Source organism: Pagrus pagrus, assembly GCF_965226575.1.
Source record: "Pagrus pagrus genome assembly, chromosome: 19".
NCBI classification, from domain to species: domain Eukaryota; kingdom Metazoa; phylum Chordata; class Actinopteri; order Spariformes; family Sparidae; genus Pagrus; species Pagrus pagrus.
Genome location: NC_140203.1, coordinates 22707082 through 22722994, shown reverse-complemented (window position 1 = coordinate 22722994; position 15913 = coordinate 22707082). Strand labels below are relative to the sequence as shown.

General features: G+C 41.5%; 1 protein-coding gene across 1 annotated transcript in view; it reads right to left on the bottom strand.

The window, feature by feature from the left end:
- Positions 1-12534: 12534 nt before the first annotated feature.
- The window catches only part of LOC311275151 (ephrin-A5b-like), an 81252-nt gene continuing 77873 nt past the window's right edge, over positions 12535-15913 (bottom strand). The window contains exons 3-5 of the mRNA XM_084383444.1: positions 15573-15638; positions 15367-15447; positions 12535-13879 (exon numbers count right to left, since the gene is read on the bottom strand). Of these exons, the coding sequence (XP_084239570.1) occupies positions 13755-13879; positions 15367-15447; positions 15573-15638 (272 nt within the window). The 3' untranslated portion in view covers positions 12535-13754. The remainder of the gene's footprint in view (positions 13880-15366; positions 15448-15572; positions 15639-15913) is intronic.

The window sequence follows — 15913 nt, the reverse complement described above, 5'->3', positions numbered from 1 at the left end:
CATTAAAACCAGGCAACGCTGTACCTATACAGCACACTTCATCAACCCTACCTCTACATTACATCAATTTAAATTATTATTGTTGCGAAGGTCACTAATGTTGTGAATCCATAAGGCTTCATGTTAAAAAGTTGACCTGATGCCTTTCGGATTCGTGCAAATTAAAGCAGGGCTTTAAAGACTTTCAGCGTCTTTTGGTGATAGTTTGGAAACTGTGCCCTCGTTACACACTGGGATGAGCTCGGGGGACTAAAAATTAACAAAATAATGACTAAGTGTCTTTGTAATCCTCTTTCCTTGGTAGCTTGACCTTTCCTAAACCTTTTAGTGCCAAAACAATCATAATTATCTGTGTGGTTGTAATCTGTGAGGGATGTGAAAGGCACTGATGTCTCTCTGTCTGTCCATCCTGTGGTTGTGGTGGATTAGGCAACACAAGCACTTTGGTTAATGTCAGGAAAAAAGTTTACAGTTTGTGAAACTGTAAACATTTCATCTGTAGGATTCACTTTGATTAAGGTGAGGGAAAGACTGCAATTCTGGATATGTTAAAGGGGCTCGGTGTTACAATTTGTAGCAATTTCCATGTATTAATCACTTTTTTATTGGCCAAATGTAAGTGGATTATAATGTGAGGTGAAAAAGGAGACCTTCACCGCCTCTCCCAGTTGCCTATACGAGCCTGTGGTTGATGAATTTGTTGAATGCTGCTGGACTGATTTCTTTGTGAAGGACTCGGTTCTGATTTTCTGCGATGATGAGACTTTATGCACGTTCTCGACTGCCTCTTCTCGGTGCCTCTCTCTGCTCTACTAACAGAGAGCAACAGTAGCTAACATTAATTCATAAATGGAGTCCACTAACATAAAGCCCCTTTAATAAAAAAACCTGTACTTGAAATGCTACTAATAGGATTGCCTTAATAGAGATGATCAGTTGTTTAATTCTCATCCCGAGTTCATCAAATACTGATGCTTGGGCTGGCATCTGACCCGAGCTGCAACCTCATGAGACTGACCTGTGATTCTACTGGCTGACAAACCTGTTAGAAGCTGGAACAAACCATCACAGTTCACAGGGATAAACAAATAATCATTTTGGACAACAATTCTAAAATTATTAATTCACAATTATAATAAAAGTTTTAAGGAAAAGAGATTTGTTTGAGACTTTAATTCTGCACCTCGCTACAAGAGTGCTCTATCCGGACAGTTTAGGTCTTATGTAAGGTCTGTCACAGCAATTTTTAGAGGATAAACATTTTTGCCTTAAAATGCATGAAGTTATTTAACTGTTTTATCTATTTATAACACAGCGTGGCTGACCAACCTCAAAACTTCAGAACCATTCTTCTCAACTTTTCTGCCGGCGCCGGCCCCAGAAGTGTCGGGTCGGCCCTGCTAAAGTCGATATCTCACACATTACAGCAGCCCCTGCAGCAAGGAGTCCTGCTAACTTTGCTTACGCCAAACTACACAGAACCCGCTCTGTGATTTTAATCTGAAAATAATTATGCTAACATGACATCATATGTAATAATGAGATCGATGCGACACGGCATAACGTTATTTTGTGGCTCTTTTGTAGAGGAACAACTAATGTTAATGCTTTTTTATGGGGAGCACTCGGGGCATGTAATTGTCCTTGTTGTAAAGCACTTTGAGTTGCATCTCTTGTATGAAACGTGCAGGACGAACAAAGATTGTTAGTGGTAATGATCAATCCTGCTGCTCCATACTGTGCCGCACCAGTACAAGAGGCCATTTTGCACATATTGATTCTTTTTTCCAAGGTGTGCTCTTTACCTCCCGGTCCTGTATGTGTCTGAATAATAGATTTAGCCCTTTTCACCAGCCTTGAGTCAATCACAGCGCCGTGCTCTGTGTTTTCTCTGGCTCGGCTCTCTCCTTTCACAGATCCCATTCAGCTCTGAGCCATCTACAGCGCGAGCACAGAGCGATGAATATGTTCTGTTCCACTCAGTCTTTATTTTTAGGTTTGAGTAGACTTACAGATGGCCTACATAAAACTGAATAGGGCTTCATTTTAACAGCGGGGCAGAGAATTGGCCGGGGTGCCATTGTGTGGTCTCTATTATGGGAATACGGGGGAGTTTAGTAATACAGCCTGTCCCTCGCTTGTCCGCGCACACGGCCAACGAGATTTTCCATGATGATTTCTGAAATGGGTTTGTCCTCCGGGTTTGCGGCTGCGCTGCCATGCGGTCGAAGGTCGCCGCCTCTGAAGAGGTGTCACGATGATATTATGTCTCGCCCCCCCCCCCCTCCGCCGAACGATTCATCTACCAGGGCCCGCCGCCCAATTCCATCTGCTCGAGCCTTCATGCTGAATTGACGAGGACAGGAGTGAAAGTTTGAAGAGGGAGCGTGGGGAATTAAAGTGGAGATACTACGGGGGCTCTCCCCTCGAGATCAAATTAAGACGAGCCACATGAGACGGTCTTATGACCAAGGCGACAGGAAAATTAATCAGGGAAATGAAGGATTATGAGTTAGAAGGTGTCAAATGGGTAACATACTAGTCTGTTCAGTGTGCTGGCTATTCAGAGATTTCAGCTCAGTCTTGCATCTCAATTTAACCTCAGTAGCTGTCAATGTATCCCCTAAGCTCTGATTAATTTTAGAGTAAGTACATGCAGAAAATCCACTGCCATCAGCGATCCATGATTTTTCCTTTTTTAATAGCAGGAACAGACCACACAGTTTTTCTGCCCTTCATGATGATCGCTGTGTCAGTTTAGGTAATTGTACAGCCACACGTTCTTGCTACGACCAGGCTGAGAGCAGTGGCACACTGATGGCCCCCGACCGATCGTAGGTTACCGTTTTTCACAGCTTGAGTGGTGATCGACAAATTGTCTCACAAAGGTCAGGGAGGGGGCAGCGCTGTGCACGGTGTACGTTTGTGAATTAAAGTGGCGCTGGACCCACGAGTCAGCCGTGACTCCTCATGTCAGTAGGAGAGTGACTGCGTGGGTGCGGCGTACATGTGTGCAGAGGGTGATGACAGCACTTACAGATGGGATTTAATACATTATGGTATAAGGCTCCTGACTGAGTGAAATGGACACAGGATCATTGTGTTGCTCTTCACTTTGTCATGTTCACAGTTGTCAAACTATGCAGAAATTCTCCTGAAATCCTCGTCTCGGTGTCGTCTTTGCAATAAAACGAGTCGTGCCCGACGCTCATTGTCACTCTCAAGGCTCATCATTTGCCATTATTGGCTTGAGTCTGTCTTTTGCATGAGGAAAAAAGCTCCCTTTTGAATCCCTTTTTTTATAATTTAAGGTAACACTTCGTTTTACAGGTCCGTACATTATACAGTAAGTAGGTGATAATTACCAAGCAACACTTTGGACTGTAATTTGAGGGTAATTTCAAAGCAATTAGCCTCACCTTGCTACAATAATTACCTCTAAATTGATTGAAAATGACCTCAGTATTATTTAATAACATTTTAGCAACATTCTGCTATTTTTTAACAAGCAGTTAATAAATAACTGGTCATGTCTGTCTCTCTGCATGTCCAGGAAACTTCCAGCTGCTTACTGCCTAACTTCTGCTGATGATGTTATTTTAATTTCCAACTAGTTTCTGTCTGACTTCTGCAGGTGAGCACATTTTTTTAACCATTTACATTTTCAGCAGTTCATTTCAGCAGGTCAGTCCAACGTGGAGCAATTTTCCAAACTTCCCTAACTTGATTCTTGATTATGTATTTGTCGATAATTGGTTATTTATGGTGCCTAACTATTCAAAACAGCCGGACAAGAGTCATTTTATGTTTTACTCTGTTGTTGTTTTATATTTTTTATACTAGTCTCCATCTACTTCAGTTGTTTAGGAGAATGCTGCAACACTGTTTCGCTGTGAAGCTCCAGAAATGTTTCATAAACTACAAAACTGTACACAGCTTTTAATATTTAATATTTGCTTCATGGAATATTATTTATTTTAGTTTAATTTAATGGTTGCCTTTAGCAGAATAATCATTTCATGGTTAAGTGAGGAGAAACTGTTGATGGCATTAAGTGTTTTAGAAGAGAACTCCCTGGTGTTACATAACATGCTCCCAAAGATTAATCAAGTCCAGCACACTTACGCCAGGTCGTGGATTGCCGTGCCATCTAATGCCCTTGGCTTGCTCCAAGCACAATGGTCAAATATATGTGGATATCCAGACATTACTACCACACTGTCTGTTGGAAGTTTCCAACATTTTGGCATTGTGACCCCTTGAAACAAAGCGATAGTTATCCAGAAATATGCAGGAAAAAAGCTGAGTCAGAGTAAGTTAAAAACACAACAGCAATAATTTTGTGCAGCACAATTATTCCAAAACTGAGGCCATTAATCTGCTGCTACATCAGCCTGGCTGCAGGAATTTGTTCCCATTCAGCCACAAGAGCATTAGTGAGGTCCAGCGCTGATGTTTGGCTCACAGTCAGTGTTCCACTCCATCACAAACGGTGCTGGACGGGGTCGAGGTCGGTCGAGTTGTCCGCAATCGAAAACATTTCTTTACGGAGCTTTGTGCAAAGGGACATCGTGTTGAAACAGGAAAGGGTCAAACACAAACTGTTGAAACAAAGTTGGAAACACACTATTGTCTAAAATATCACTATATGCTGTATGATTTCCCTTCATTGGAACCAAGGGACCCAGAAGCAACCATGAAAAACAGCCTCAGACGAAAACTACAGTGGACAGCGTCCTCATACGTTTGGACATATAGTGTATCATTTGGGAGAACAAACCCGGTGCAGCTGCTGTCAGGCTCCACTTTATCTCCTGCACTCTCTCAGACCAAACAACGGCGAACCGAACCACCAGACTCCACTTCCTGTGGCTGACATTTTCTCAAGGTGGCAGGTTTCTCCACAGCGGAGTTAATGAAGGTGACGTGGCTCGCACCTCCCACCGAGGCGTCTGCTGCGTGAGGCGCTGCACATGGAGAAAATGACAGAAAACAGCTTCTAGGCCTTTACTGTTTTCAAGAAAAAATGATGGCAGGCTTCCTAGTCACTCTCCCTTACTCTCTCAGGTGGTCTAATGCGGGATTACACAGATAATCAGCTGCGAGCTCATGCACAACACTCCCATGATGTCACATCGCTGTCCAGTGAAAATCACATCTATAGATTTGAAGTTAGAAATATTGTCTTAGTCCAATAAAACCTTTCAAATCAGCTACAGGGATGGGTTGTACAGAATACATCATCATGGTAATCAGCAGCTTTTCCAGTCTTAAGTTGATCTATCTAACAGCAGAGCAGATACAGTGAGTCTGTCTGTAGCTAACCCTGCCACTGTGAACAGGTTCCTGGATTTATCCTCCCTAATCTGACAATAAGAGTTTAAACATACCAGAATCCCTCGGTCTTAAACAGGTAGAGAACATTGATTACATGTTTACTGCTTGACACTGTCTTCATAAGGCTGAAAATCACAGCTCGCGTAACCACAGATGAGGCCAGAAAATCAGCGAGCAGAGCAAAGAGGGCAGGAAGTGTCTGACATGTACGTTTCCCTCAGACCCACAACACAGATAACAGGACCGGTTATCAGTGGGAAGTCCAGTTTGAGACATTCCCACAAAACAACATCTGTCATCATGAAATGCGGACAGGAGGCAGCCAAAGTAATGGAAACAGCTCACAGTGAGAGGACTTCAGCGGTATGATTCTGTAGCAGACTGTGATTAATGTTATGATATGTAAATTTCCACAACAGGAGGCAAGAGGTAACATTTACAGTGCATCTATAAATTGCATCAGTCAGAAACATGAAATTACTTGAAATGTCAGAGGTAATGTCATGTTTTGTGTTGTTTCTATGGTAATGTGAGGAATAGATTAACTTTAAACCTTTGTGTTCTTACTTTCTGCAGCTTTATACTTGATATGTTTTTGTACTTACGTGTACATTGCATATAAACAATTTACATCCCTCTAATTAATTGTTTTTGGGCCAAAACATCTGTGTTCATTCTAGCTTGAATGCTGCAATAACTCTGTTTTTTGTGCTTATTTTCCGTACATGGAAATAAGACTGAACGGCTCATCTAGTGGTGAGGTTGCAGATTTCAACCAACTGAACACCCCTCACCTCACCCTCCCCTATGATGGCCATTAAAAACAAATAAGTCAAAAAGCCCCTCTCTAGAGCCAGTGTTTAGTTTGTCCATTCTGGTATACTGTAGAAACATGGCGCTACAACATGGTGGGAACAAAAAGAGAATTATTCTTGGTGTCCTAAAAAACATACTTATGAAAAATCTTTTCCATTTCTGCCAATAGATCCTCCTAAATCCTACACACTGGTCCTTTAACTGCTATTGGATCAACTCCTCCAGTGCATTATGTATTAAAGTCCTCTTGAATAACGTGATGACATACTTTTTATCTATTTTCTGTTGGAACATTGATGAAATGTGTTATCATTGAACATTTTACTAATACATTCAGTATTAAGACTTGCTAAATACATTAATTAACATTCACATGTTGCATTGGCAAATGTTTAATGTTTAAAGGTAGACAATAAATCCACAATATGATCATTTTCAGGTTCACATTTTTATTTTAGGTGTCTACCAGCTAGAAAATGTTTACATGTTCAAAAAACAAATTATTTTCCTCATGCTGTCCATTGCTGCAGCACCTCTATTCACCCTCTGTCTGAACACTCTGTTTAAGTGCCTGTCTCTTTAAGACTCTCTCCCAAAAAACCCACTCAGCTCTCATTGGTCAGCTCTCACAGGCCTGTGCAGGCACAGACCACCGTGTTTCTGCATCAGCTTTGTCTGTGATTTTGAAACCATGGCCATGCTGGGGGCGTGGCTTAGGACGGCGTCTGTACCTTACAGAAATAGTGATGGCTCGCTTCTTCCTACAAAATGGAACCTTTAACATAAGTTATTTTTCTTGCAAATTTCTGTTGCAAATAAGTAGTATAAATAAAATTTCTAGCAGACCGGGTTGATAAAACATATCAGTTCCAGCCTATAACTCTCCATGAGTCATTTCAGAAATTACAGACTGTGAACTGACCTCAGTGGTAGCTATGGCCCTCATCCTAAAACACTTTTCTTAAAACAACTTAACAAAATCTGTCAGGGTGGACTCTGGCTTCATAAAGAGACTGAAGTGGTCCGCTGTGCATGCAGTGAAGTCTCTAACCACTAAAGATTCTCTCTCTCCTCTAACCACAGTCGTACTGACTGAACTGTACTGTGTCCTTCAGTTAACACCTGACCACAGGGCCGTCTGAGAATAGAAATGGCCACCTCAGGACTAAGATGGAGGATGTTCTCGGACTCGGATGTCACTGGCAGTTATGAAAGAGACAGCATCTCCTGACATCACTGATTGTTCACAGTAAGAATGCACTTTTCCCTTCACTTTTCACTGAAGGGCAATGAAAATATTCAACATCAGAAATGGTAGATGTGTTCATTTGAGTGTTGCATATTTACAGGGATGGTTGCAAAACAGCTCATAAGCATCAGAGTGAAATAAGAGAAGAAAATGATGCCAGTATGAAACCATGGTTACGAGAAGATAACATTTCCTGTTTCTGTCAGAGAGAGAGAAGTTTGTCCCAAAGCTTGCCTTTGCCCAACACCTTAAAGTGATCTCTCTCCGGGTCTTCTGATGTGGGGTTGTATGAGGTATTTATCCCAAGTCAGTGTATTACCTGCAGTAGAAGCACGTAGCACCGACGGAAGCAGACCACTGTACTGCAGAATGCTACCGACAGCAAGACAGTGCCCAAGTCCGACCCAAACACCTGATCTATGGTGTAATACAGCATGCGGCACATTGTACGGTTGAGGGAATGTACTGTAGTGCCAAAGGAAAGGGCTGTCTGACTGAACTGTAAATACTAAAATGTTCAAAATATACTGTACACTTAAAATGATTAATATTTTTGGTGGGGACTAGGTTGGACTTGCTGCTGGTCCTGTTTTGCAGTACAATGCTCTGCTTCCTGTCGGCGCTACAAGCTGCTTCTCCACACAGGGGGAGAGCTGGTAATACACTGACTAGGTATAAGTACCTCAAACAACCCCACATCAAATACCCCAACTATCACGTTGATAAAGGGTTCTTCATGTAGCTGCAAGTGTGACTACAAACAGAGTTACACCGTGTGAAGGAGTTGGAGTGGCGAGGGTCAAGCTTGAGAAAAGGCCCAAAGCCTGGACGTGAAGTTTTATAGACACTGTTCCAGTCAGGGGAGGTCTATTAAACGACAATTTCAACTTACATTATCAGAACTGTAGGTCCAGTGTTTTGGAGCTTGACCCCTTCGAGGCGTAACAAAACCTCCAGATCTATCAGCCTCTGTAGTATGTACTATATCACTGAAGTACCTCCTCAGTGTGGAAAGGCTTTTCTAACCACTGAGAGTTCAGACCGTCCAGGGCAGACATCAGACAGCACACAGTTTTGATTCAGACACCTCAGCTGCACCTTCATTACTGCTGATAAAACAGGTTGTACCGCGGAACAGTGTGTTCCTGACCTTCTGCTGGAAATGTTCCCGTTGTGTTCGTGACAACACAGTGTGAACGCTATGATAGCACGTCCAAAAAGTTTGTGCAGCGGGTTGATGAAAGGTGGCAAAGTCACCGGAGAGACAGAGGGAGGAAGAGAAAGACAGTAAAGGGAGGAATCAAAGCAGACAGCAGGAGAGGCAGAGCCAGGCGAGGAGCAAAAGACCGTGTGAGACGGAGCTCTCTTGGCAGAGCTCCCTAAAGCGCTGCACATTCCCGCAAGATTAATTGAAGCTGTTTCTGTTTTTGTTTTTTCAGTCGGTGAATTACCTCCAGATTATAGAGAAACAGCTGTTCACCCACTTCCCCCGGACTCAGCCTGTGCGATTATGCATCGAGTGACAACCAAGACAAACATCCAGCTCCACTCGAGCCACTCCGACGAAGCCTTCACGCCTTTCTGATGTTCTTTCCATTTCACAAACTGCCAGTCATTTGCATAGCCATTAATAAAACAAACCAGACACGACAATTACAACGACAAAGAAATATTTATTAAATCTTTTTTTGTTGCTTGTTTTTGTTAGTCATAGCTGCTCCAACACGTGTATTTACAAAGAAATGGCCTTTTTGTAGAAAATTCTAGTGAGGGGGTTGAGCAGGAAACAGACATTAGAATAGTTTGGATGAGTACAGGAGAGGATGGGGATCATATAGGCACAAGGTACGGTTACTACAATGTTAAAAGAGACGTGCACTTTTGTGGCACATCCACGACAAGTTTGGGAAAAATAAGCACAGTCGTGGCGAAAGTAGCAAAAGCCTTCCCAATGCTAGATGCACAGACATAAGCACACATCCTTTCAATAGATACAGAGGATGGAGAACAGACGCTGCAAACTAGGGACACAGTGGTGTTAGCTTCAGGCTACATGGTACCAAAATCAGGTGATGAAGAAGTCCTTAGAACATAATACCTGCCCTCCTCGTAGTACATTTTGCTTAATGAAACATGAAACATCAAAATTCCAGGTGGAAAACAGACTTTCTCCCGCTGCCACAGACAAACACACTGAGCGTATACACCAATAAAAGCCAATCGCACATCCTGAAGCCTGCAACACGGTCATCACAGAGATCTAAACTGCGGTTTTGGCTCGGAAACAGTTGGAGGTGAATGTTAGCAGATGACCACAAACAGAGAGAAAGAACATCCTGCACCTTAAACACACTTTCGATGCATCAGTACAATGAACAAGAGTGGGTTTTTAAAAAAAAAAAAAAAGGAAGAAAAACAGATATTGTAGCTCTCGGAGATCCATCTGTTGGTTCTTCAGGCCCTTTGATTCATGATTGTAACCTGACCGCACTGCATGTTTGCACACACACATTTACAGATAGAGGGGTGCAATGTTGATCCTGTATTTTTTCTTGTTTCATATAAAAGACATATAAAATGAAACAAAGCATTTTTTTTATATCAAACAGTGAACTTTTTTTTTTTTCTTGCTAAGAACATTAATGTGTCAGTTAAATTGCCCTTCAAAAGAGGTGTGGAAAAAAAGAGAAAGTATCGAACACTGTATGTTACAACAGACTAATTGTTGGATACACAGTATCCACGAAACTAACTGATTGGTTTTTCTCATCATGACGTGGCTAGAGGCGATGATGACAGTGACAGTGGGCTCTTAATGTTGGCTGAAGTAAAATGGCTGGAGGCTGGTAGGTGAGAGGAGGAAAGGATTTAATCAAGAAGTAATTTGAGCTGTCAAATGAAAAATGACTTCCTGACACTAATCAGGATGAAGAATGCACTTATTCACTCCCAAAACTGAGTAATTCCAACATGTCCTCAAATCCAAACGACAGATGGTCATTTGCCACAAACTCCCAAAACGACATGTGACGATTCCCAAACAAACATGATGCAAGTTACGTATGTGATGGAGTTAACGTAGCGTAACCTAACAAACGGCGATACGCAACATTAACTGCACAACATACCTGATGTTACGTAGTTAATGTTGTGCATCAGCGTTTGTTGGGTTAAGTGTCTGAATCTATTTGGTTAGGTCGAGGAAAGCAACATGGTGACGTTACATTACATCAAGTCAGGTCACGTTACAAAACCTTACGCTCCGTTTAGTTTTGTTACGATACGATATGTTACGTTACGTTGCGTTACCATACTAAGATAAATTACGATCCATTTTTCAAATCTGTCTCTTGAGATTGACTTTACTTTATAGAACAGCGATGTTAAGTTGCCTGAGTGGCCCTTTAATTGCGTAACCCTTAGAAGGATTTTCCTCTCTGACACCAAGCAGCCTTTGCACAATGACTTTTGGGGTCAGACTGCAAGATAAAGATTTATTATTAAAAAAAAAAATCATACTTGAGATTACACCTATATTACCAACATATTTCATCTTAAAATTTAAACTTTTGTAATTTGTAGTAACTTTTTTGTAAACTTATTTTTGCTTTTCTTCTAAAGTCAGTTTATTATTATCATTATTATTATTACTTCCTGTAGTATTCCAACTTTATTCTGAAATTTTGTTTCACTTTGATAGTAGTTTTTTTATTAATAAAACTTTATTCTCCTCATATCATTACTTTTTGTAGAATTAGACTTCACTCTACTTTTTCTACTTTGTAGTACTCCAGGTGTTTTTCAGCAGTGAAACCATAGGACTTTTACTGCCGTAGGTTTCATGAGGCAGGTAGTGAATATGAGTTGTATCAGTGCTGCTGAGAGTGACGGGTGGAAAATAAGGTAAAATCGTCTGTATTTTCATATCGTAGCGGTGTAAATACCAGAGATCGTCGATAGGCGATTCGTTATGGCCTCCAGCAGCAGATGGGGGGTCTCCCCTCCCTCCTTCTTTCAGTCTCTCAGTCTCATAATTTGTAAAACTAGTTTTGCGATATTTTAGACAAAGTCAGTAACAAATGAAATGCATTATTAAAAAATAATTACAGGCATTTATATACATTCACAAGTGAATTTCACTCTCCAGAGACAAGAGACAGTGAAAAAAGACCGCCAAAGTTAGCTGAACGGGAGAAGATTTGTTGAAATGACGTGGCTCACGGACGGAGAGGACAAACATTGCAGTGCAAGCTAGCTGGCTGCGAGCATCGGTGTGCAGGGCAAAGCTTCGGAGACTGTAGATGTAAAGTTTAATAAGATTGCACTTAGAGGGATCGGCAGATGAAAAAGCGATCTAAAAAGGCTTGCTTTGACTTAAAAAGCACAGTCACTTGTGCTGATTAACAGCAATCATCATCACCAGGCGCGGACATGCCACTCCACCACAAACATCTCTTGCAAATGCACAATAAAGAGCAGTTTTCAGATTCTGTTTTCTATACAAAAAAAGTTCATTAATATCAGCAGGGGGGAAAAGGAAACAGCCATCCACTCCTCAACGGTCAATAGTGGATTTGGATTTGCGCCAACCAGAACAAGCCTAGTGGAGACGATATGTTTACCGCTTGTACTACTGATCTCAGCAGGAGCACTACAACGCTCCTCATCTCGCCCTCCCCTTTCCCCCCTCAGGTCCACCAGTGGTGGTTTCAATTTGCCCCGGGAGAACAGGACACCTCGCTCTGTTTATTCCGTCTCCGCGGGTGGTCGATTTTTCATTCCAGAAATAACCAGTACGAGGGTGCCCGCGGTGTATCTTCTGTACAGACGCCACTTTACACGACATCAAAGAGGGATACTGAATCACGCATAACCCCCCCCCCCCGACCCAGACGCACTACTACCACCTGCTCTGTAACTCCGTCACTGTCTCACTGAAACATCTTTAGCCACAGAAAACTTGTGCTGCTTTATTCAGAGAAGAGTAATCCTCCCTGATTAAAAAACAATAATCTTTTTTTTTTTTTTTTCTAACCTCATGTTAGGCATGGACACATCCCTGAACTCTGTAGGAAATTTTGCCTCTATATACAACAGCTGTGTTATGACAGTGATTCACAAAAGCAATAGTGTAATAGTAAAACTACATTTGTGACATTTTTAATGACATATTCGAAACACAAACATTCTACGACTTCTACACCCTGATAGCACATCAGACTTTTTTTTCATCTCGGACATTGTTAAAAACAATTAAAAAAACCATCATCAGCCATCAATCCAAGCAGATACATAAACTGTACTCAGTGTTTTTGTATGATTGTATCAAATAAACGGCGTGTAACCTGAACTAACTGAATGGGTAAGTGTGGTTGTTTTTTTTATTGCCTTTCTACTGTACTTACAGACTAAACCAGAACAGAAAAAAGCACGAGGACTTCACAATAAATAGGAAAATACATTTCGCCTGGCAAAATACCATATCGACTCCTACGCTCCGTTTCAAATATTTTACTGTACACCCGTGTTGGCTGCTACAATTGAATTACGTGATTTATTAAAAAACAAATACATTAATCGATCATTAAATCGCCCCTATCCAAACTCTAAAAGATGAGTGCTTCTTTAAATTTTCGTCTTTTTTACTCTCAACAAGGGTCCTCCACAGTCTGAGACGATGCGTCCGGCTCCATTTCAACCTGAGAGGAAGGTTAAGTCATCAAAGGCCCGCCCCCTTTTACCCAGCACCTTTGGCAACAGTCTCTTAGCAACAACATCTTTCTTCTTTTCCTTCCTGTTGGCCTGTAAATGATGCGTCGCTTCCGAATGTTCTTTGAAAACCTCCTCCACTTTTTGATGTGAGATATAATCATGTTACATGTCAGGGGGGTTAGGTGATGTTTTCCTGAACTTAAAAAATGTTAGAAGTCTGTAAACTTTTGAGGGATCCTGCTGTGCTTCTTTGCCATTCAAGCTAAAGAGTGAACTGATTGTGTTCTGTGTGTGTATATGTTTAAAAAGCATGTATGTGTGCTTGTCTTTAACACAAAGAAATGTTTAATATCTGCATACTGTGGACGGCAGAGAGTCGAACAGGTCAGAGACTCTGTCACCTCAGGGCGCCTCCGCCACCGGCACCCACAGAGAGTCAAGAATCACACTAGTTGGCAAGTCAAAAAAACAGCGAAGGCTTCAGTGTTGAAGTCCCGTCCTCTCTCTTTTCATATAGAGAGATTGTCAGTGTTTTCTTTTTTTTTTTAAAAAGTGCTCCTTGAGGGGAGGGGTTGCAGGGTAGGGCGGCCTGTGGTCCAATCAGGACAGTCCATTCCCGTGGGATTCCTCACACCGGGCGCTATAAAGACAAGATGGCAGCCAGGAGGATGAGGGCGGAGCTGAGCAGGAGGACTGAAGTCTGGCACCGGCTGACAGAGTTCACATTCCTTCGAGCTGGCTCTGGTGACTCGGGGCCGACGCCGTCTGAAGGAAAAAAGAGATACAGGTTATTACATTTTTAATGCTCAATAAACACATCAGTTTTCTCACACTGTCCAGTCCTGCAGCTCTGTATTCCCCCTCTATCTGAAACGCTCCTGTCTCTTTAAGAACCTCCCCTCCTAGTCTCTACCTAGTCTGCTCTGATTGGCCAGCTTGCACACGCCTGACCCAACACAGCTGTGCTAAATCAATATTTGCAGCCAAAACTAGCCGCTAGGCATTAATTGTGCAAATGTGTGACATGGTGACGTAGTGTGATGTCACAAAGTCACAGAATTAAAAGGTGGGGCTATTGACGAGGCGTTTCTGTGGGACAAAGGAGTTTCTTTTTGGTGTGGACCTTTTTCATGCACAAGAACGTACTGTATATAAAACAGTGAAGGAAAGGGAATAATGAAAAAGGATAATAGGTCTCCTTTAAACATTTAAAGTTAGATGACAAGATCAAGACCACTTTCATGTCTCTCTGTCAATTATGAACCTATAGCTCAAGAGACAGTTAGCTTAGCTTAGCAAAAAGACTGATAAGGCAATAAGTTGGTTGTTTTTTTGTGTACAAAATGAGATAATGCCCTGATGAGTGAACTTTAGGGGTGCAAGAAGGTAGATTATTTGACCTTTGGACATAGGAATGCTAGCTGTGTCCAATCTTCATGCTAAGCTACGCTCACCATCTCCTGGCTATAGCTTCATATTTGGCATACAGACATGAAAGTGGCATCGACCTTTTCATCTTACTCTCTGTAAAAAAATAATAATAAGTGTTTTCCAAATTGCCAAACTACTTTTTAATAACCACATGAAGCTCAGCTAATTTTTGACCCCACACCCTCTAGCTAAATTCTACTCACTGCAGACACAAACAAGTCATTTAGACACACAGAAATACAAATGTTTAAACACACACACACACAAAAGACAGAAGAAATATTATTTTAAGGATCTATTAGCTGATAATGAGTCAGGCATTCATGCTAAGCAGTAGAGATGATTCGCCGGCTCAGTAAATAAAAATGTGTGCATCTACTGATAACCGCTACTTTACAAAAATGTATGCAGTATTTAAAGTCATTAATATACTCATACACTATGCATACTAAAGTAGATATTCCTTCTTTTGTACAAAAACTACTTCTACTTAGTTTTGTACATCATTTTAATTTATCCACTGTGAACAAATACTCCAAACTTGGTTGTATTTAGTCCATAATATAAACTTGAGACAGTTCATGACATTTTGCCCTGGAAAAAATGTCACAGAAAACCAATTTTCTTCATCATTTGATTCTTCAATTCTTTAACTCTCCTTAATACGTATTAAATGAAAGACAGGTCTCCAGGAAATGAAAAGGAAGGAATATCATCAGCAGACGTAGCAGTTAAAAGAAATATAAATTCTGTCTGTAATGCGCACACACGCGCGCACACACACACACACACACACGCATGTATTGTTTATTCCCACCAACCTCTGGGTTCTATTGAGTTGTGACTGTTGTCGTCAAAGTCGACCCCTTCCTGCACGGTCCCAGAGTTTTTCACACAATTGTCTTGGGGAAACAAAGAGGAGAGAGGATATGTGAAGATTAGAGAACTTCAACGTCAGCCTGATCGCAGGCTGGTGCACAGCAGAATGGAAAACTGGGCAGAGTAGACACAACAACCCGTGACTCACTTTGAGGCCTGACGAAGACTTTGAGTCGAAGGCAGCTTCTTCTTCCCTTGTCGTCAGTGATGGCGGCTGTGGAAACATCACGTAGAGTTCAGAACATTCCCAAATACCTTCCTGGATTTAATCTAGGGTTGCATGTTTATGGTTTAAAAGGGCAGTCAACATATTACAGTCAAGAATGAGATCATGATGAGTCATCATCTTCAGAAACAAACAGTTTTGTTAAAACAAATTGAATTAGAACATTTGATTTTCTCATTTCTAGGTTCAGACTTTTATCGTGGGTGTCTGCTAGAGAAGGTTCACATGCTTTAATGTTCAGAAAACACTTTATTTTACTTTAC